The 21647-nt window shown below is 53.0% G+C and overlaps 3 protein-coding genes across 6 annotated transcripts in view; 1 reads left to right on the forward strand and 2 right to left on the reverse strand.

Annotated features, from left to right (window-relative positions):
- VPS4A (vacuolar protein sorting 4 homolog A) lies at nt 1–17185 on the forward strand. Of its 2 annotated transcripts, none has more exons than XM_039477663.2 (11): nt 1–218; nt 5241–5352; nt 5441–5588; nt 7191–7252; nt 7358–7477; nt 7900–8056; nt 8666–8814; nt 9212–9293; nt 10300–10519; nt 11122–11262; nt 11852–17185. In XM_039477663.2, exons 1-11 carry the CDS (start codon nt 198–200, stop codon nt 11951–11953), a joined length of 1314 nt encoding a protein of 437 aa, XP_039333597.1. In that variant the 5' UTR covers nt 1–197; the 3' UTR covers nt 11954–17185. The 2 variants fall into 2 exon arrangements, with proteins under 2 accessions (XP_039333597.1, XP_039333605.1); XM_039477671.2 differs by having other exon boundaries at nt 7194–7252.
- On the reverse strand, nt 9368–20768 carry PDF (peptide deformylase, mitochondrial). 3 transcript variants are annotated; one of them, XR_012519126.1, is made up of 3 exons: nt 19960–20768; nt 18630–19169; nt 9368–12876 (listed from the first exon to the last, which is right to left on the reverse strand). XR_012519126.1 is itself a non-coding variant. In XM_010350689.3 (2 exons), exons 1-2 carry the CDS (start codon nt 20531–20533, stop codon nt 19012–19014), a joined length of 732 nt encoding a protein of 243 aa, XP_010348991.2. In that variant the 5' UTR covers nt 20534–20768; the 3' UTR covers nt 18495–19011. The 3 variants fall into 3 exon arrangements, 1 of the variants encoding a protein (XP_010348991.2); XR_012519125.1 differs by having other exon boundaries at nt 9368–12981; XM_010350689.3 differs by lacking the exon at nt 9368–12876 and having other exon boundaries at nt 18495–19169.
- COG8 (component of oligomeric golgi complex 8) overlaps nt 19079–21647 on the reverse strand; it is a 12656-nt gene continuing 10087 nt past the window's right edge. Inside the window, 2 exon segments of the mRNA XM_003939974.4 lie at nt 19079–19169; nt 20775–21057. Coding sequence (XP_003940023.3) covers nt 20801–21057 — 257 coding nt within the window. The 3' untranslated portion in view covers nt 19079–19169; nt 20775–20800.

Genomic DNA, 21647 nt, shown 5'->3' on the forward strand with positions numbered 1-21647 from the left:
GCTCGGGCCCGACCGCTCTGGGCCGCGCTCCTCGCTGGCCCTCGGACTCGGCTCCCGCTGCAAGCGGCCGCCCTACCCACTCTCCGCGCTCTGAGCCCACCACCGGGCTCCCCGCGCCGGACCCAGTACCTCGGCTACCCGGTGCCGGACCGAGGCCGCAAGCAGCGCCGCGGGTGTGGGCGGACCCAGGAGATGAAATGACAACGACAACCCTCCAGGTACCTGGTGCGGCCCGGCCCGGCTGCGGAGGCCGAAAGCGGCGGGGCCTGCTGGCCGCGAAGCCGGGCGGCGGGCTGGTGGTCAGGTGGGCGCCTCCTAGCCCCGGCTTCGAGACCCCGCCCCGGCCGCCCCCTCGCCGCTTCCGCCCGTGTCTGTTTCCACGCGCTCGGAGCCGGGTGGCCTCTCCACCCGCAAGCCCCCCACCCCTGCCCGACTGGCCCAGCCCCAGGGCATCTTCGTGTAGCTGGCGCCCGGGTATCGCCGTGAGGATCAGCCTCACCTGGGCCCCACAGGCACCCTCGGGAAGCTCGGCCCGCGGTCTGGCTGTGCGCTCAGCGATGCTCGCTCCTTCCTCTCCTGCTACGGGTCCTAGAAGCCCCTCGGCCCCTAGTCGAACAAGGCCTGGCCCCTTCCCCAATGTCCGACTTCCTCTTCTCGGCCAGAGACCTTTCATTCATTCTTAGATTCTGCAGGGTGGTGCAGGGGTGGCGCCACCTGGGACAACGACTGACCCGCCCTGTAGGTGCTGTCAGCCCTTCGGGGCCAGAAAAGATCAACATGCTCAGGCCTCAGCCCGGAGTTTGAATCTCAGCTCTGCCACTCACCAGCAAGTGACCTTGAGCTAGTTTTTTTTTATCTTCGGGTCTCAAGTTTCCTCGTCTGTAAAATGGGGTAATGCCCTCTAGGTTGTGATTATAGCTTTAAATTGAATAATTATGGTAAAGCATTCTTAACGCATGTCTGGCACATACTAGGTGTCCATTAAGTGAAAGCCAACGAAGTGCCTAGGAGAGTTCGGCAACTTCATGGAAGAAGGGGCATCAGAGGACAGGTAGCTTTCAAAGACCTGGAGGTGGAGGAGGGCGGAAGTGGGAGCAGACGTGGAATGAGTTGGGGTATCAGGCTAGGAATTAGATGGAGTCCATAGCCAGACCCCACCATCCACCAGCAGAAGCCGCAGATCTCGTCTGCCTAGCCAGGTTTTTTATGGCCTGTGAACCAAGAATGTTTTTCACAGTTTTAAACACAGCTTTATTGAGGTATAACTTGCATACCATGTAACTCACTCATTTTTTTTTTTTTAATTAATTGATTATTTTTTGAGATAGTCTCCTTTTGTCACCCAGGCTGGAGTGCAGTGGCTAAATAGCTCACTGCAACCTCCGCCTCCCGGGTTCAAGCGATTCTCCTGCCTCTGCCTCCCGAGTAGCTGGGATTATAGGCACCCGTCACCATACCCAACTGATTTTTTTTTTTTTTTTTTTTTTTGTATTTTAGTAGAGATGGGGTTTCATGTTGACCAAGCTGGTTTTGAACTTCTGACTTCAAGTGATCTGCCCACCTCGGCCTCCCAAAGTGCTGGGATTATATCTGTGCCTGGTGCAACTCACCCATTTAAAGTGTGTAATTTAGTGCTTCTGGTATATTCATGGTTGTGTGACCATCACCACAATCACTTTTTACAACATTTTCATCACCCCCAAAAGAAACTCCTCACCCCCAAATTCCTCTGTCTCTCCCAGCCCTGGGCAACCACTCATCTACTTTGTTTCTCTGTGGGTTTGCCTATTCTGGGCACTTTATATAAAGGGAGTCATACAGTATGTGGTCCTTGTGGCTGGCTTCTTTCATTATGACTTAACATAATGTCCTAGGTTTTTACTTTTTTTTTTTTTTTTTTTTTGAGACGGAGTTTCGCTCTTGTTACCCAGGCTGGAGTGCAATGGCGCGATCTCGGCTCACCGCAACCTCCGCGTCCTGGGCTCAGGCAATTCTCCTGCCTCAGCCTCCTAAGTAGCTGGGATTACAGGCACGCGCCACCACGCCCAGCTAGTTTTTTGTATTTTTAGTAGAGACGGGGTTTCACTATGTTGACCAGGATGGTCTTGATCTCTCGACCTCATGATCCACCCGCCTCGGCCTCCCAAAGTGCTGGGATTACAGGCTTGAGCCACCTCGCCCGGCGGTTTTTACATTTTTTTTTTTTTTTTTTTGAGACGGAGTTTCGCTCTTGTTACCCAGGCTGGAGTGCAATGGCACGATCTCGGCTCACCGCAACCTCCACCTCCTGGGTTCAGGCAATTCTCCTGCCTCAGCCTCCTGAGTAGCTGGGATTACAGGCACGTGCCACCATGCCCAGCTAATTTTTTGCATTTTTAGTAGAGACGGGGTTTCACCGTGTTGACCAGGATGGTCTCGATCTCTCGACTTCGTGATCCACCCGCCTCGGCCTCCCAAAGTGCTGGGATTACAAGCTTGAGCCACCGTGCCCGGCCTGGTTTTTACATTTTTTAAATGGCTTGAAAAAAAAATTTCATGACACATGAAAATCCTATGAAATTCACATTTCAGGGTCTATAAATAAAGTTTTATTGGAACACATCCCTGTTCATTTATTACATACTGTCTACAGCTGCTTTTGTGCCACCAGGGTAGAGTCAAGTCGTTGCTACAGAAATTGTCTGGCCAGTAAAACCTAAATTGTTTACCATCTGGTCCTCTACAGAAAGCATTTGCCAGCCCTGTTAGCACCCTTTTCTTTCATCCTCATTTTTTGCCATACGTGTTACTAGAGATGTGGCAGCACTAGCAGTTAGTCACCTTACCCTCCTGTTGTGCAAAACGATTTCTCTCCATTGAAACTCGGACCACCTGCGTGTGAAAAACTGGATGTGGTTGCCAAAAAAGTCAAGCGCACTCTTCTTTTGAGATGGAGTCTCTGTCACCCAGGCCGGAGTGCAGTGGCACGATCTTGACTCACTGCAACCTCCACCTCCTGGGTTCAAGTGATTCTCCTGCCTCAGCCTCTTGAGTAGCTGGGATTACAGGCACCCAGCACTGTGCCCAGCTAATTTTTGTATGTTAGTAGAGACAGAGTTTCACCATATTGGTCAGGCTGGTCTCAAATTCCTGACCCCAAAAGGCTGGGATTAAAGACATGAGCCACTGTGCCCAGCCCCAGCGCACTCTTTTTTTTTTTTTTGAGATGGAGTCTCGCTCTGTTGCCAGGCTGGACTGCAGTGGCGCGATCTTGGCTCACTGCAGCCTTTGCCCCTTGGGTTCAAGCAATTCTCCTGCCTCCACCTCCTGAGTAGCTGGGACTACAGAGGCGCACCACCACGCCCAGCTGATTTTTGTATTTTTAGTAAAGACAGGGTTTCACCATGTTGGCTAGGATAGTCTTCATTTCTTGACCTCGTGATCCGTCGTCTGCCTTGGCCTCCCAAAATGCTGGGATTACAGGTGTGAGCCACCATGCCCAGCCAGCCACAGCTCACTTTTAGGTGTATTACTAGTTTCTAGAAGGAGGTAGGGATGGGTCCGTGCTGCTCCTTGTGGGACACAGAACACCTTGAGTATTGTTCAGACAATGAAAAAGTCTGAGGAACTGGGGGTGTTTGTTCTGGAGATGGGAAGCCACCAAGGAGAGGAGTGCTGCCTTCCTGTCTCATCTGGAGAAGCGTCACGGGGAGAAGAGGGCAGACAAGGGTAGCCTGTGCCTAAGCTCATTTCCAAGAAGGTTTGAGCTCCCGGCCATTCTTTGTAGGTTGTAGAGGGAGCAGAGGCTTGAAAGCAATGGCCAGCACTCACCCCTCTTATCTCTTCTATCCGCTCAGTTCATTTTGCATCAGCCTGGCCCAGCTTCCCCCCGCCTGTCTATTTTGTTGAGCTGTCTGTGTGTGTTTCTTTCGGAGACTTCTTTCTTGCAGATGAGAGAGGGCTGAACAAACGCCCCGGCCCTGCCAAGAGCCGGTCAGGAGGTTTATTGTTTGCTGTGCCTGGAACTGTGGTTTTTCGGTGGGATTGTCTGCCTGGTGATTGGTGCCAGATCTGAGGAGGAGAATTCTGGTCATGCTTCCTGCAGGGGTTGGTGAAGCTGCAGTTTTTAAAACCAGGTTTTCAAACCATGTAGCTGCTTAATTGGCTGGGCACGGTGGCTCATGCCTGTAATCCCAGCACTTTGGGAGGCTGAGGTGGGCAGATCACAAGGTCAGGAGATCAAGACCATCCTGACTAACACGGTGAAACCCCATCTCCACTAAAAATATAAAAAATTAGCCGGGCGTGGTGGCACATCCCTGTAATCCCAGCTACTGGGGAGGCTGAGGCAGGAGAATCACTTGAACCAGGGAGGTGGAGGTTGCAGTGAGCTGAGATTGCACCACGACACTCTAGCCTGGGTGACAGAGAGAGACTCTGATTTCAAAAAAGATAAAATAAAAATCATGAAACCATGTAGGTGCTTTGAGTTCAGCCTAGGGCACTGGCCTATGGGATTTATGAGATTCCCAAAGACACTGACTCTCACAGAGCTCTCAGAAGGTTCCAGAGGGACACAGTTCTCTTCTGTTGTCAGGAGGAAGCAAGCAAGGACTTTTCTTACTGGAGCTGCTGGTGTGCAGAGCCTTGTGTGTAAGCGCCCCTTCCCAGAGTGTCACTTTAGACAGCGAAGGAAACCGTCTGCTCTCTGCAGCCCTGGAAAAGCAAGCTGCCTGGAGCAGGAGGAGGAGGAGGAGAGGCCTTTCAGTGTATCCCATGGAAACTCCAGGTCCGGGCAGGACTTTCCTTCTGGCTGGCTGCTGTCTGGGCCTAAGGCCGGGTGCAGTTTCTGGTCTTGCTAAGCCAACCAGCAGTCACTTGCTCCTGTGTGTCCTTTCTGCCAGGCTCTCAGATCGGGTCCGTTTCTCTTTCCCTTGAGGCAGCAGAACAGAAAGTCCCATGAACTTGTCCTTTGAGCCCTGACCTGAGATACTAGGTCAGGCTTCCACTTGCTGAAATCCAGAGCATGGCTTTTAACCGTCTGAGCTTATTGTGAAGACAGCTGCCTGGCTTTTAAAGCCTCCTTTGAAGGCCTTTGTAGCCGATGTTGGAAAAGTAGGCCAACATATTGAAGACGGCCGGCAAGCAATAAATCCACAGGACCAGCGGCGTCCCTCATCACATCATATCCCCATGCCTGTGACCCCAGGAACTTTCCACGTCTCTGAGGAAGCACTGAGCCTTTTGCTTTGCCGTTCCAGAAAGCCATTGATCTGGTGACGAAAGCCACAGAAGAGGACAAAGCCAAGAACTACGAGGAGGCGCTGCGGCTCTACCAGCATGCGGTGGAGTACTTCCTCCACGCCATCAAGTGTGAGTGGCGCGGGGTCCCCAGGCTGCGGATCCAAAGGGAGGGCGGCACACGAGGCTCACAGGGGCCCCTCTGCGTTCCCCTTCACAGATGAGGCCCACAGCGACAAGGCCAAGGAGAGCATTCGAGCCAAGTGCGTGCAGTACCTAGACCGGGCTGAGAAGCTGAAGGATTATTTGCGAAATAAAGAGAAGCACGGCAAGAAGCCAGTCAAAGAGAACCAGAGTGAGGGCAAGGGGTGAGTGTGCGCAGCGTCTGCCCAGGCACCTGCGCCCTCCTTATGGGTCCCTGTCTTTTGTGGCGCTCACGCTGCCTCAAACTTCCCTGTGGGAATGGTCCTCATCGTGCAGTGATGACAGTGCCAGCAGCTGTTTCAGGGAGCATGGGCCAGAGCACTTCTGTGTCCACTGTCTCACTGGATCTGACTCCAAAGCCATGGGGAGGTGGGGAGCTTGATGCAGATGGCAGAGCCGCTTTGGGGGGACCCTAGCTCTGTCACCTCCCAGCCTAGTGCCTGGACCCCATGTGCCTCCCATCTCCACATCTTGGAAGGGGGAAGGTTGTGGGACTCCCCCCTTAGCGTTGCCCAGTAGGGAGCAGTGAGATGATATGGGCAGTGCCTTTGGAGCTTGGCACATGAGAGTGTGCAGTGCCAGCTACTGTGACTCAGTGTCACCTGCCTCCGACAGGTGGGGTGCTGGCTCGGGTTTGGAGCCCTGCCAAGGTCTCAGAGCTGGCACAGAATGGAGCCTGGACCCCCATGCAGGGCAGGTGGCCCTGATTCTCCAGCCAGGGTCCTCTTCTCTGCAGCCTCTCACCTCGGGTCCGGGGTTCACATACCACAGTGATCCCAGTCATCTGAACACAAATGCTAGTGGTGTCTTGGAGATGTGGAAGGGGCGGTGAGGGGACCCCCCAGGCAGGAGAAGGGCGGGTGATGTCAGCTGCCTCACCAGAGGCAAGGCCTCCTGGATGGAAGGTCCACACCACGTTCCCATCCCCAGAGGGAGAGGCCTGGCGAGGCAGGGGTGGAGGCCAGGGATCTCCAGGAAGGATTAAAGTTTTGAGGATGACAAATTCCATCCGGAGAGGAAGTGGCTCTGGGGTGACAGCAGTGGTTGCGTTCTCCCACTGGTTCATTTCCATTTCAGTTTTGCCTTCTCTGTCCTTCAGCAGTGGCCGCTTTGGAGTCGGGGCCACATGCTGTCCCTGAGTCTCTACAAAAAGCTTCTGGCAGCTACATTGCTTGACTGGCGGCTTTTTTGTTTGAGATACGGCTTTACCCTGTTGCCCAGGCTGGAGTGCAGTGGTGCGATCTTGGTTCACTGCAACCTCTGCCTCCCAAGTAGCTGGCACCATAGGTGTGCGGCACTGTCTTATCACTCTTCAAAAAAACTTCGTGTTTTTTGAAGAGACAGGATCTCGCTGTTTCCCAGGCTGGTTTCAAACTCTTGGGCTTAAGCAATCCTCCCGCCTTGGCCTCCCAGAGTGCTGGGATTACAGGTGTGAGCCACTGCACCTGGCCTGGGCTGCTCTTTTTAAGTCGAGCCTAAGCACATTTCCCTTACGGCCTTCAGGAGAGGGCCAACATCCCGATTCCCATTCCCTCAGTGAAGAAACAGGGCAGGTTATAGGAGTGTTTGCTGGGGGATCCTGAGGTGAACTGCTGAGAGCATCAGCTCAGATGTCCCCGAGGTACCTGCTTGCGGGTCACACAGCACTAAGCCAGGAAGGCTTCGTTCCTTTACCAGTGTGTGGGCAGCGAAGCCTGGGCTTGCTGGGAGTGCCTCGGTGCTCCAGGCTAAAGGGCCAGCTTGTGACTTTCCATCTCCTCTCCCAGCAGTGATAGTGACAGTGAAGGGGATAATCCAGAGAAAAAGAAACTGCAAGAACAGCTGATGGGTAAGTGGCTTTCGGCCCTGTGACAATGGCAGGGGATGGGGGTGGGTCCGTTGCCAGGTTGGCTGATGCCCCTTGGCTGGGCCCGGGTCGGCCTCCCTCTCGCAGGTGCTGTTGTGATGGAGAAACCCAACATACGGTGGAATGATGTGGCCGGGCTGGAGGGGGCCAAGGAGGCCCTCAAAGAAGCTGTCATTTTGCCAATCAAATTCCCACACTTGTTCACAGGTGAGAATTGAGCCATTTCAAGTCCCACTGTAAATATTCCAGGCTTCTGCGGGAGCCAGCACGGGGGTGGCACTCCGAGGCACTCAGAGGGGGCAGCTCCGCTCCCATGGCCTGCAGAGGGTCAGACCTGGCTCCTCGCTGATGTCCACAACACTGCTGTGGCTGGAGCTTTGCAGTGACAGTCACCTCACCCGAGTGGGCAGGATCAGGAAGCATTGTCAGCCAGTGTCACTGTGCAAGGTCATGTGGTCACAGCACAGGGCACAGCAGGGAACGTAGCTCCCGTCCCTCATTCGTACCTAGAATCCATCGTTTCACAGAACACCTGCTGTCTTACTGTATGTACAGGACTCAAGACCCTCTGCTTTTCCTGTTCCTTCTCCCAGTCAGGAGGCCTCACTTCTGTGGATTCTCTGTTGCAGGCAAGCGCACCCCTTGGCGGGGAATTCTGTTGTTTGGACCACCTGGCACAGGGAAATCCTACCTGGCCAAAGCCGTGGCAACAGAGGCCAACAACTCCACCTTCTTCTCCGTGTCCTCCTCAGATCTGATGTCCAAGTGGCTCGGGGAGAGTGAGAAGTAAGTTGGCCACCAGGCCATGCTCTGCTGGCAGCCCCGGCACTGCTAGTGGCCCAGTGGCCCAGTGGCCCAGCGGCCCAGCCCCCCAGCCCCGTGGAGTCAACTGCCAGGGTAACGGTTTGCTCTTAGGGAGGGTACCCAGGAGCAGTGTGTCACTAGCTTATTGGCTGGGACACTGTCCCAACAAAGACAGGTGAAGGCAGAAGGGACCTGAGAGAAGTGAAGTGCTCCAGAAGGGAGGGGAGAGGAAGTGAGGTTATTTTGGGGGTCTGTATTGTGGTCCCTGTTGGGGCAGTGTGTAGGGGTCACTGTTCCCCACACAGACTCCTGTTTTGCATGTGATGAGATGGGCTTGGAGGAAGGGGGTCCTGAGTGCAGAGCCAGCGCTTGGGCCTCCCAGGATTGAGGCTCCGCATTTGGGGGTGGCGCCAAGGCGTGCTGCTCCTCCTGGCACAATGCTGCCCGGGGGCTCATCACCATGTTTCTGCAGTCCTGGCACGACCATGGCCTGTGCTTCCCTGTGGGAAGGGTGAGGAAAGGGAAGTGCCAGGAGCTCAGGTGGGCAGGGACAGGAGCATCCCATCCTCATCCCCTTTCTCACTTTCACAGGCTCGTCAAGAACCTGTTTGAGCTAGCCAGGCAGCACAAGCCCTCCATCATCTTCATCGATGAGGTGGATTCCCTCTGTGGATCCCGAAATGAAAATGAGAGTGAGGCTGCCCGGAGGATCAAAACAGAATTCTTGGTCCAGATGCAGGGTATGTGCCAGGCGCTGGGCCCCCTTGGTTCTTGCTGCACCAAGCCAACCCCGGGCTTTGTTCTGAGCTGCAGCTGGATTTTCTTGTCCTCAGCTGGGGAGAGTCATCCCCAGCTCCAGCTTCTCAGGCCACAGGTGGACTTCCATTCCCGAGAGGCGCCTGAGGCCTCTGCCATGCTGGCCACTCCACCCCTTCCGTGGCAGGCAGTGCCGTAGGCCTCCTCACCTGGCAAAGCCAGACCAGGACATGATTTAATCTCACTTGGGACCCCACCAGTAGTGAATGGTGCAGGGATGGCTTCAATGCTGACATGCAAAGCCCCCAGCATCTGTCCTCAGGTTTCAACTGACCCATGCAGGTGTCCAGCGCCTGCATCTTTGTCTCCCTTTCTCTGCAGGGGTGGGAAATAACAACGATGGGACTCTGGTTCTCGGAGCCACGAACATCCCATGGGTGTTGGATTCAGCCATCAGGAGGAGGTGAGCCTTCCCCAGGAGCCGCCAGGGCTGGAGGCTTCCTCCCACTGTTCCAGGTATCAGGAGACCAGAGACCATTGGGTTAAACAGGAGGCTTTTATTGAGGTGCACCAGCTCAGTGGACCGGCATCCGAAAACTGAGCAAAGGACAAAGAAAATGGGCCACTTTTTATACATCCAGGATGACATAGCAGCTAACAGGTTTACTGAAAACAGTTAATTTGTAACGTTTTGTGATGTACGTTACATTTGAAAAATAGCTTTTTTTTTTTTGAGAGGGAGTTTCGCTCGTTACTCAGGCTGGAGTGCAATGGTGCGATCTCGGCTCACCACAACCTCTGCCTCCTGAGTTCAAGCAATTCTCCTGCCTCAGCCTCCCGAGTAGCTGGGACTACAGGCGTGCGCCACCATGCCCAGCTAATCTTTGCATTTTTAGTAGAGACCGGGTTTCACCATGTTGACCGGAATGGTCTCAATCTCTTGACGTCGTGAGCCACCCGCCTCGGCCTCCTAAAGTGCTGGGATTACAGGCGTGAGCCACCGCGCCCAGTGAGAAATAGCATTTTAAGAAATACATTGTACATTCTTTGGTTGTTACCTTGCCCTGTGACCTTGCAGCTGGTTAGCAAGTCTTGAGATGCCTAGGAACTTTGCTGAGAATGTGGGAAGAATACGTGAGTTAGGTTTTACAGGGAGTTAGGTTTTATATTAAACACAACACAGTAAACTTTATTATGCAGCAATTACAGACTACTAGTGTTAATTCTCCTCTTCACCACCATCATCATGGTCTGTCTGCTGCTGGCAGCCTGGGTGCGGCCTGACCCCTCTTCCTGTCTGCCTGCCAAGCAGAGCCCTTTGTGAAGCCAGCTTGTTGAGAGATGTGCCACCAGCATCACTGGCCTGTGAAGTGCGTTCGTTTCGCTCAAATCTTTGTGCCATGCCTCCCCTTCTGTGAATACCATTCCATCATCCGCTCTCAACTCCTGCCATGTGCTGGGCTCTTTAGGTTTGAGAAGCGAATTTACATCCCCTTGCCAGAGGAAGCTGCTCGCGCCCAGATGTTCCGGTTGCATCTGGGGAGCACCCCCCACAACCTCACGGATGCAAACATCCACGAGCTGGCCCGGAAGACTGAAGGCTACTCGGGTGCGGACATCAGCATCATCGTGCGAGACTCCCTCATGCAGCCCGTGAGGAAGGTGCAGTCAGCCACACACTTCAAAAAGGTGAGCGTGCGGCCTGCTGAGAAAATGTCATAGCAAGACTGGGATGTTGGGCTTTTTGTCGAGCTCCTGGTCCTGTTCCTCGGCTGCTCAGGTGACCTCTGAGGCCTCCTGGAGAGTCAAGGGCAAGTGCCATGGAGGCTGTACCCACTGTCCCCTCCTTGTAGACCTTCTGGAGTGTGGCCATCTCAGGGTGTGTGAAAGAAGACAGGGCCTCTTTCCTGTCTTAATCTTGCTGTAGCCTCCTCCATCAACACTGTGTGCTCTTGTGCTGGGCAGACACCAAGCCAGTGTTGAGAGAAGTGTTGGATATAGTATGACCTCCAACATGCATCAGCAGATCTCTGTTGAGTGTCTGCTGTGGGTCCTCCCATGCCAGTTAGGACTGGCACTGTCATCAAGGCACTGGGGTTTCAGGTTGCTGGAATTGCATGCAAATCATGACTCACTGGGACCACCCAGCCCAAGTTCTGAAGGCGCCCCTTCTCCTCAGATGCTGGGGACCCAGAGGGCCTTCTCTTTGAGACCTCCTTAGACTGGAGAGGTCCAGCCCCTCTGACACTGAGGGGCAGCTGCTCCAGCCAGTCAGATCTGTTTGGTTTCAGGTCTGTGGCCCCTCCCGCACCAATCCCAGCATGATGATCGATGACCTCCTGACCCCATGCTCACCAGGGGACCCGGGGGCCATGGAGATGACTTGGATGGACGTTCCTGGGGACAAACTCTTAGAGCCTGTAGTTTGCATGGTAAGTGACCAGCTGGGAGAGTGTTGCACACAGCCCAGAAAATCGGGGTCTTGGGTCCAGAATAAAAATAAGTCTCCAGGCTGGGCATGGTGGCTTATGCCTGTAATCCCAGCACTTTGGGAGGCTGAGGCAGAGGCACAAAGTCAGGAGTTCAAGACTAGCCTGGCCAATATGGTGAAACCACATTTCTACTAAAAACACAAAACTTAGCCAGGTAGTGTGTGCCTGTAATCCCAGCTAGTCGGGAGACTGATATAGAATTGCTTGAACCCAGGAATCGTGCCTTGCACTCCAGCCTGTGAGAGATTGTCTCAAAAAGAAAAAAACCAAGCTCCTAAGGGGAATTATGAGATGATGGAACTTAGATTCTCAGATTAGGAGGAGGCCCATCTGAAAATGATCTGAACTGCCTTGAGAGGGAAAAGGGTCCCTGCCATAGGTACATTCAAGCGGGCCTCTGGAGGGAGCTTGGCCGCTGGGATGGCCTCAGAGGCAGGCCTCTTCCCACCCTCAACTGCATGGTTTGATATGGGGAAGTTGGGGGCCGGGGGCCTGGAGCCTGCTCAGTTGCATGCTCTTGCCTTTGCAGTCGGACATGCTGCGGTCTCTGGCTACCACCCGGCCCACGGTGAATGCAGACGACCTCCTGAAAGTGAAGAAATTCTCAGAGGACTTTGGCCAGGAGAGTTAAAAGCTGCTTCACTTGGGCGATGGTGAAGGTGGGAGGTTGATTAGGGCAAATCCAGGCACTCCCCATGTCAGCAGCCAGACAGGGCTCCACGGCTTGTCCCAAAGTCACTACAGAGTTCCCTCTACTGTCTGGCCGCCCACCAGGGAACTGGAAAGAGGGGCTTTGCAGCTGCAGAGACACTCTGCCACCCCAGGGCACATGGTGGACACTGGCTCTTCCTACTTCCTCCTCTCCTGGATGCTCACCAGCTCCTTCTACCCACTTTTTTTCCTCCCATCTTTTGTTCCCCTAAATTAATGCTGCTTGGATTTTTGTCTTGTTTATAAATAAAGATAAAATCACCTGGAAGCATCAAGGAGTGGGAGCAGCCATGCTGCGGGGTTGCTGAGATCTCTAGACAGCCGGTCAGGCTCCAGCGCTGCTCCTTTTACACCCAAGTTTTGCTCCTTGAGAGCACACTGGCTGATGCCCCTGCAGCTCCAGCCCAGGCTCTGCCTCAAAGACAGAGAGAGAGAAGCCATTCCCACCCTCCTAGGTTCACATCCATGGCTGTATCTTCCTTTGGGGAAGAGGAGATAGTGTCGTTTGTATCAGGGGAAGGCAGTCAGGTGGGTGTTCACTGCCTTTTCTTCCTCTGAGTGTGAAAACACTGAACCCAGCCACTGCCCTGGGTCCCTATCTTGGAAATAGTCTAATAAATCCTTTTCCCTTCCTCAGCCACCGGAGTGATCTCATCTTTGACTCTTACCTGGGACTCTTTTGACGGGCAACTCTTGCTTCCAGTTAAAGACCTCTGGTTTTCTCTCTGCTGTCTCCTCTAAAGCAGAGTAGGAAGCAGGAACGCTGCAGTTCTCAGGCCTGTTCTTCAGTCAGGTGTGTAAGACCTCCTCCCCTTAAGGCCTCACAAATTTGGCTGGGGGTGTCTGTGGGACCCGGATAGTTCTTGTCATTTTTCAGCCTGTAGATCAGAGACTGCAAACTGGGAGCCCTGTGTGCCAGACACATCCTGCAGCTCTGTTTGGTTTAGTCTGCCGCAAACATTTAAAAGTTGAGAATTGACATAAAAATTCAGAATTCTGACTGCTAGAAGATTAAATTAGGTAATGTTGGGCCTGAGTCCTCATGGGGCAGCCTGTCCGCTGCCCCCGAGTAGGGGCTTCTCTGTGCAGAAGGGTCACCCATCCCCACGCATCTGTGTTGCCTGCCCAGATAGCCCCTGTGGCCAATTCAGTTTGTGACCCCTGACAGACACCAAGGGCCCAGAGCTGGCAGCCCTGCACATGTGTCTGGCAGGCAGTGAAGCTGCAGAGACTGTCCCATGTTTATCCCACGCATATGAACAGACCAAAGGCAAGGTGTGTTCACATAGAAAGACTATGCCAAGTAAATGAGCCTTGTAGCCTGTGAAAGGGTCTGTTCCAGTCTTCCCTCTCCAAAACCAGTACTGTTCCTCTGCTTTTCAAACCTGGTTAGGACAGAACTGATTACATGGCCAAATCTTGACTCACACTGGTCTTGCACTGGGATGCTTATTTGCTCTGGTTCGGAGCCTCTGCTGAAGTGAGCTAACTTTGGATCAGCAGCTGCAAGGCTTGGCTCCAGTGATGGGGGGTCACCTCCTCCGTCCCTGAACCATGTCACCTGGAGCAATAGCAGCCTGACCTGCAGGTAACACCTACGCAGCTGCTGGAGCTGGAATCTTCATGGCTAGGGGGTACTCATCTAAGTTCTTGGTTATGTGCCCTCAGTTACCAGGATGTGAACTATCGTCTGTTTAGCTTCACTTTAGTGAGCTTACAAGTTTTTACTTCCAGTTACTACACTTACTTGAATCAGAAGGTGGTTTCCTCATTCCTACTGCTTAAAACACCTTGACAAGTCCTAGGGGTTAAGAGAGGTTAGTGCGGCTATGGTCTATCCATCTGTGCTCTAGTTAGAGCGTGCAGACACCTGCCTTTCCACTTGTCTCTCTCCACGACCAGCCACAGGAACCACTGATGCTGAATCTTGGACTGACAGGGGCCTCAGACTCTGGCTGCCAGCACACAACCTGCCATCAACGTTAAAACAGGCCCACATATAAAGAGGAGTTTCCTCCCTGGAATGCTCTGAAATTCACTTTTCTACCCGGGGATTCTGTTCTAAACCTTCTGCCGACATTGGCTTTCACTGTGGAAGCTGATTTCTAAAACTTCAATTAGCTCACAATGCTGACATGTACATGCAGTTTTTGTGAGTGTCTTCTGCCTAAGGTGGAAGAGATTTTTTATTGAAAAATACAACGATCTGCTGCTATCGACGTCCACCACAAAAGTGTTAACCTCAGAAGACTAAGAAGCATCAAATAGCAGGGCGTGGTGGCTCACGCCTGTAATCCCAACACTTTGGGAGGCTGAGGTGGGTGGATCACAAGGTCAAGAGATCAAGACCATCCTGGCCAACATGGTGAAACCCCATCTCTACTAAAAATACAAAAACCGGCCGGGCGCGGTGGCTTAAGCCTGTAATCCCAGCACTTTGGGAGGCCGAGGCGGGTGGATCACAAGGTCAAAAGATCGAGACCAACCTGGTCAACATGGTGAAACCCCGTCTCTACTAAAAATACAAAAAAAAATTAGCTGGACATGGTGGCGCGTGCCTGTAATCCCAGCTACTCAGGAGGCTGAGGCAGGAGAATTGCCTGAACCCAGGAGGCGGAGGTTGCAGTGAGCCGAGATCGCGCCATTGCACTCCAGCCTGGGTAACAAGAGCGAAACTCCGTCTCAAAAAAAAAAAAATACAAAAACCAGCTGAGCGTGGTGGCACGTATCTATAATCCCAGATACTCGGGAGGCTGAGGTGGACAAATTGCTTGAACCCAGGAGGCAGAGGCTGTAGTGAGCCAAGACTGTGCCATTACACTCCAGCTTGGCGAAAAAGCAAAACTGTCTCAAAAAAAAAAAACAGCAGCATCGAATAAGCATCGAAATGTTGCCATACCTCCCTGCAAAAAGCTTATGAACATTGCCCAAATCAAAGGTGGCTCACTGAATTCTAATTTTCTTAAAGACCCATGTTTTCAGTATCAATGAGCTTTCTACCAATCTCCCCAGTGGCTGCATCTCTGACTTTGCACCTTGCAGTAGTACCTGGTTGGGATTCCTTTTTTTTTTTTTTTTTTTTTGAGACAGTCTCACTGTCTCCCAGGCTTGAGAGCACTGGTGCAGTCTCAGCTCACTCCAACCTCCCAGGTTCAAGTCTTTCTCCTGCCTCAGCCTCCTGAGTAGGAGGGATTACAGGTGTGTGCCACCACAACCCAGTTAATTTCACCATGCTAGTCAGGTGCTTGTCTTGAGCTCCTGACCTCGTGATCTAACCCACCTCAACATCTGAAAGTGCTGAGATTACAGGCGTGAGCCACCGCACCCAAATAAGCCCATCTTTTTATATTTTTAGTAGAAACAGCGTTTCACCTGTTGACCAGTCTAGTCTCGCTTGACCTCAGGTGATCTTCCCGCCTCAGCATCCCAAAGTGCTGAGATTATTGGTATGAGCCACTGCGCCCAGCCAGGATTCCTTTTCAAAGTCTGGTTGGACTAGAAGCCAGTTTGCTTCTGCTTGGCCTCATGGGGCCTCAGAGAAAGCCACAGGGGAGGACGGATCTTTCCTGGGTTCATTTAATTAACTGCCGCTGGTAACACTTATTCTCTCTACCGCTTACTGAACTTCCTATTACTTCTATGATTTTTTTTTTTTGAGCCAGAGTTTCACTGTCGCCCAGGTTGGAGTGCAGTGATGCAATCTTGGCTCACTGCACCCTCTGCATCCCAGTTTCAAACAATTCTCCTGCTTCAGCCTCCTGAGTAGCTGGGATTACAGGCATGCACCACCATGCCTGGCTAATTTTATATTTTTAGTAAACACAGGGTTTCACCATGTTGGCCAGGCTGGTCTTGAACTCTTGACCTCGTGATCCATTCACCTCAGTCTCCCAAAGTGCTGGGATTACAGGCATGAGCCACCGCGCCCAGCCAAGGACTCTGTTTAGCAAGAGTATCTACTTAACAAAATTCAGCATAAAAATGAAGTGAAACAATTTATCTAAATCTAGAGTTTAACCGGGTACTGTGGCTCACAACTGTGACTCCAGCACTTTGGGAGGCTGAGGCAGGAGGACTGCCTGAGACCAGGAATTCAAGACCAGCCTGGGCAACAGTTAGACCCCGTCTCCATCTTAAAAAATAATAAAAGGGCTGGGCGTGGTGGCACACACCTGTAATCCCAGCACTTTGGGAGGCCGAGGCAGGTGGATCACAAGGTCAAGAGATCGAGACCATCCTGACCAACACAGTGAAACCCCGTCTCTACTAAAAATACAAAAAAAAAAAAAAAAAAAAAAAAAAAAAAAAAAAAGCCGGCCATGGTGGCACGAGCCTGTGGTCCCAGCTACTCAGGAGCCTGAGGCAGAAGAATTGCTTGCACCCAGGAGGCGGAGGTTGCAGTGAGCCGAGATTGTACCACTGCACTACAGCCTGGTGACAGAGCAAGACTCCATCTCAAAAATAATAATAAAAGAGGCTGAGTGCGTTGGCTCACACCTGTAATCCCAGCACTTTGGGAGTCCCAGGCAGGCAGATCACAAGGTCAGGAGTTTCAGACCAAACTGGCCAACATGGTGAAGCCCTATCTCTACTAAAAATACAAAAACAATTAGCCGGGTGTGGTGGCACGCCCCTGTAGCCCCAGCTACTTGGGAGGCTGAGGCAAAGGAACCACTTGAACCTGGAAGGCCAAGGCTGCAGTGAGCCAGCTTGGGCAACAGAGACTCTGTCTCAAAAATAAACAGTCTGGGCACGGTGGCTCACTCCTGTAATCCCTGCACTTTGGGAGGCTGAGGCGGGTGGATCACAAGGTCAAAAGATCAAGACCGACCAGGCACGGTGGCTCAAGCCTGTAATCCCAGCACTTTGGGAGGCTAAGATGGGTGGATCACAAGGTCAAGAGATGGAGACCATCCTGGTCAACATGGTGAAACCTCGTCTCTACTAAAAATACAAAAAATTAGCTGGGCATGGTGGTGCGTACCTGTAATCCCAGCTACTCAGGAGGCTGAGGCAGGAGAATTGCCTGAACCCAGGAGGCGGAGGTTGCGGTGAGCCGAGATCGTGCCATTGCACTCCAGCCTGGGTAACAAGAGCGAAACTCTTGTCTCCAAAAAAAAATAAAATAAATAAAATTAAAAAAAAAAAAAAAGAGATCAAGACCATCCTGGCCAACATGGTGAAACCCTGTATCTACTAAAAATACAAAAATTATGCCAGGTACAGTGGCTCACGCCTGAAATCCCAACACTTTGAGAAGCCGAGGCGGGTGGATCACAAGGTCAGGAGTTCAAGACTAGCCTGACCAAGATAGTGAAACCCCGCCTCTATTAAAAAATACAAAAAACAGTGGAGCATGGTGGCAGGCGCCTGTAATCCCAGCTACTGGGGAAGCTGAGGCAGAACTGCTTGAACCTGGGCAGCAGAAGTTGCAGTGAGTCGGGATTGTGCTACTGCACTCCAGCCCAGGCAACAAGAGTGAGACTCCCTCTCCAAACAAAAACAAAAACAAAAACAAAACCCCACAAAAATTAGCTGGGCGTGGTGGCGTGCACCTGTAGTCCCAGATGCTTAGGAGGCTGAGGCAAGAGAATCACTTGAACCCAGGAGGCAAAAGTTGCAGTGAGCCAAGATCACACCACTGCACTTCAGCCTGGGTGACAAGAGCGAGACTCCGTCTCAAAAAAAAAAAAAAAAGGAAAATTAAAAAAAAAAAAAAGAATAAAACTGGAATTCCTTAATCTCTTGACAAAGCTGATGCTTTTTTTGTTTTTTTTGAGACGGAGTCTCGCTGTGTTGCCCAGGCTGGAGTGCTGTGGTGAAATCTCAGCTCACTGCAACTTCCACCATCTGGGTTCAAGCGATTCTCCTGCCTCAAGCCTCCCAAGTAGTTGGGATTACAGGGGTGTGCCACCATGCCCAGCTAATTTTTTTTGTCTTTTTTTTTTTTTAAGACGGGGTTTCACCATGTTGGTCAGGCTGGTCTTGAACTCTCGACCTCAGGTGATCTGCCCACCTTGGCCTCCAAAGTGCTTAGATTACAGGTGTGAGCCACCACGCCTGGCCTTGTATTTTCAGTACAGACCAGGTTTCACCATGTTGGCTAGGCTGGTCTGGAACTCCTGACTTTGTGATCCACCCACCTTGGCTTCCCAAAGTGTTGGAATGAGAGGTGTGAACCATCGTGCTGGCAACATTTTCTTAAACCTACATTGGTTGATGTGATGTTAATTCACTTTTCCAAAATAAGTCTATGACCAGGAAGTACTAGTTCTGTTTTGTCTGTCCCAATTGTTAACAGGAAAGGGCTCACTCCACTTCTCAGTTGTTACCCCTGCCCCCAGCCCTGATCCATGGCATCTACCCCAAGAATAAGCCAAGAACCAGCTGCTCTAGAGATCTCAGCAGCAAAATCCTGCCCAAGACTGTTAAAATGTGTGGGGACTTATTTACACTCGTGCTGTCATTAAACACTTCCTTGAGCAGGGATTATCCTGCTGTTTTATTTCTATAAGCAAACTGGCGTCCAAGGTCAACCAAAGCAACAAGCCCTCTGTAAAAATAAGAACCCAGCACAAATGGCCAGTCACGCTTACCTGCACTTTTAAAGACAGCTTTCAGGTATTTGGAGACTACATTATTACCAAACCTTGGCTTTGAGAGATTATACAGGTCCAAGGAACTCATGTCTACTGCAGACGAATGCAGTACCCCACCTATCTCCAAACAGAATTGTCAGGAAACATCCACTCCTTTGGGGGTGATTTTTCTCCTCAAGTTGTAGGCAACACTTCGTCCATAGCTCATTTCAGGGTAAACATTTCTGACATCTTCCTCCAGCTCAGTCTGGCATGCCTTGGCGGTCCACTTTCCTGTCATGGCCAAGCCATCCAAGTTGATGCCAAGTAAGATGTGCCCAGCTCAAAGTGGCAGTGTTTGCATCTTGGTCTAAGGAATCCTCAGCCCTAGTAAAAAGCTTTAGTCATTCACCTCCATCCAACAGATGTTTGTGAATGTCCTGCTGTCCATTCTGTCAATGAACAGGCAGCCCTGCAGGTGGTCCATCTCGTGCTGGATGATGCGGGCTGCCCAACCGCTTGCCTGCCACACCACCTGTTCTCCATTGGCGTTCAGCCCTGCAAAGGAAGTTACAGCCCTCGTGAGTGGGAACAGGTGAACAGTATCATCCTCAACCTCCTTACCCGTGCCCCGAGCCCTGGCTGTTCCCATGGAGAAGAGGCAACAGCAGAAAGCAAATATAGACAACAGATCCTCTCCTAACTGGAAAAGATCCCTCAACTCGGCCCATTACCAAGTGTTCAACCTGGTTCCCAATTATGGTAATTAGGTTATCAAATTCACTGTAGAGTTGAGATGAGAAATCATCTTCCTATGGTGCAACCCTTCTGACCCACCCCCCGGCTTCTGAGGTATCTGTGGGCTCTCAACTCCTAATAGAGGTTCTGCAGCTTGAGACCCAGTTTTTGACTCTCCTGAACCAGAAACAATCACCCCGACCCCAGCAGAGCCCACATTCCGCGAGACATCCAGTGGTACCACGGAGAGAATGGCTTACCCCACTGGGCTGGGTCAAGCTGGGGTGCTAAACCCCACTTCTCCAACTCCACCATGGCGGATCTAACTGGGGCTGAAGAGTATTTGTGTCACAGAGTAAGGGAACAGAAAGCAGAGGCCCGGGGTCAACTAACGGGAATTCGGGGGTCCCCTCCTCGCCCCCGCATCCTATCTGAGCCGCATCTGTCCCACAGGAGCTTCTATCCGTCCTGAAGCCCGTCCGCTCCCGCGTCCCAATTCTTTCCTGCGGGAGGCCCAGCAAATAAACCGCAACCACTTCTGCGCTCTCGCCGGGGCCTGGCGAAGAGACGCCGGCGCTGCTCCTGTCGCCCCGGCCCCTACCTCCCCCACCTGAGATTTCCACCGCCTGGAAGCGGGGCACGCAGGCCAGGAAACCGGCGACGCTCTCGCAGCCCTCGGGGAAGGTGACCAGGCGGCTGTCCAGCACCCGCAGGCTGGGGTTCACGAACACGCGCAGGGGGAAGGGCTCCATCTGGCGAAGCGCGCGCTGGCGCGGCGGGGTCTTCTGACACAGCGCCTGGGTGAGCTCCAGCGCCAGCACCTGCTGCGGCACCCCCAGCTGAGGGGCGCTCAGGCCCACGCAGTGTTGCCGCCGCATCACCTGCACCAGCCGCTGCGCCAGCCGCTGCAGCTCGGGCCCTCCCAGCTGCTCCCGCTCCACCGGGGCCGCCACGCCGCGCAGCACCGGGTCCCCAACCTGGCACACGTGCAAGAACGGCGGTTCAGGCGGCCCCCTCACCAGGCGCCTCAGGTAGCGCCAATAGGAGCGCCGGAGCGCCGCGCCCCCGACGCCGTCAGGGGCGGCCGTGGAGCCGCAAGTTCGGGAACCACCGGCTGCTGCCCTTCCCCAGGCAACGGGGACCCACATCCGCCGAAGCAGCAGCGAGCCCCACAGGCGGGACATGGCGACGCCAGCAGCAGGAACCCAGGCCGCCCCTTCCGGCTGCAGCGCTGGGCACGCCGGGAAGCGCCGTCAGAGCGCGCACAGCAAGGGCTCATGGCAGGATCCCGTCTTCACGCCCAGACCCAGCCTGAGCACCGCCCCTTCCGCTCTCCTTCCGGAGCGCCTTCCTGCCTCCCGAGCCCGCCCTGGGCTTTCCTGGGCGAGGCAGCCCTGGCTGTCCCGCAGCAGGCACCGTACGCACCGCGTTCTGGAGGCAGGGAACGCTGGCTAGGGCTCCACACTGAGCAGTTCCGCCTCCGCTTCCGCTCGCCCTCCCTCCGGACAGGCTGGGCCCGCGGGCTCCAGGCGTGGCTCCTCGGCGGGAGGCTCTGGTGTTGGAGCTGTGAGCTCGGGCCCCAGCGCCTGGTCATCCAGGGCGAAGAGCGTCTCTCTCTTTGGCAGGATAAAGGCGAGGGGCTCCTGAATGGCGCCGATGTTCACACGCCCGATGTTTCCGTACTTGGAGAGCTGAGTGGGAGGAATGCCTGACCCGGACGGGGAAAGCAAAACGGAAAAAAGTTATTGATAAAATTCAACATAGAAATTAAAAGAAAAAGGAAAAGAACCACACAAGAAGAAACAGAAGCAATTACTATATTTCTTTTTTTTTTTGAGTGTCTCACTGTCGGCACCCAGGCTGGAGTGAAGTGGTGAGATCTCAGCCCACTGACTTAATACAAATGGGTGAATTATTTAGTATGTCAACCTCTGCCTCCCGGGTTCAAGCGATTCTCCTGCTTCCGTGGTAGCTGGGATTACAGGCACCTGCCACCAGCCCAGCTAATGTTTTTTTGTTTTTTTGTTTTTTGAGACGGAGTTTCGCTCTTGTTACCCAGGCTGGAGTGCAATGGCGCAAACTCGGCTCACCGCAACCTCCGCCTCCTGGGTTCAGGCAATTCTCCTGCCTCAGCCTCCTGAGTAGCTGGGATTACAGGCACGCACCACCATGCCCAGCTATTTTTTTTTTGTATTTTTAGTAGAGACGGGGTTTCACCATGTTGACCAGGATGGTCTCGATCTCTTGACCTTGTGATCCACCCGCCTCGGCCTCCCAAAGTGCTGGGATTACAGGCTT

The sequence above is a fragment of the Saimiri boliviensis genome, chromosome 1 (assembly GCF_048565385.1).
Source record: "Saimiri boliviensis isolate mSaiBol1 chromosome 1, mSaiBol1.pri, whole genome shotgun sequence".
Lineage (NCBI taxonomy): Eukaryota > Metazoa > Chordata > Mammalia > Primates > Cebidae > Saimiri > Saimiri boliviensis.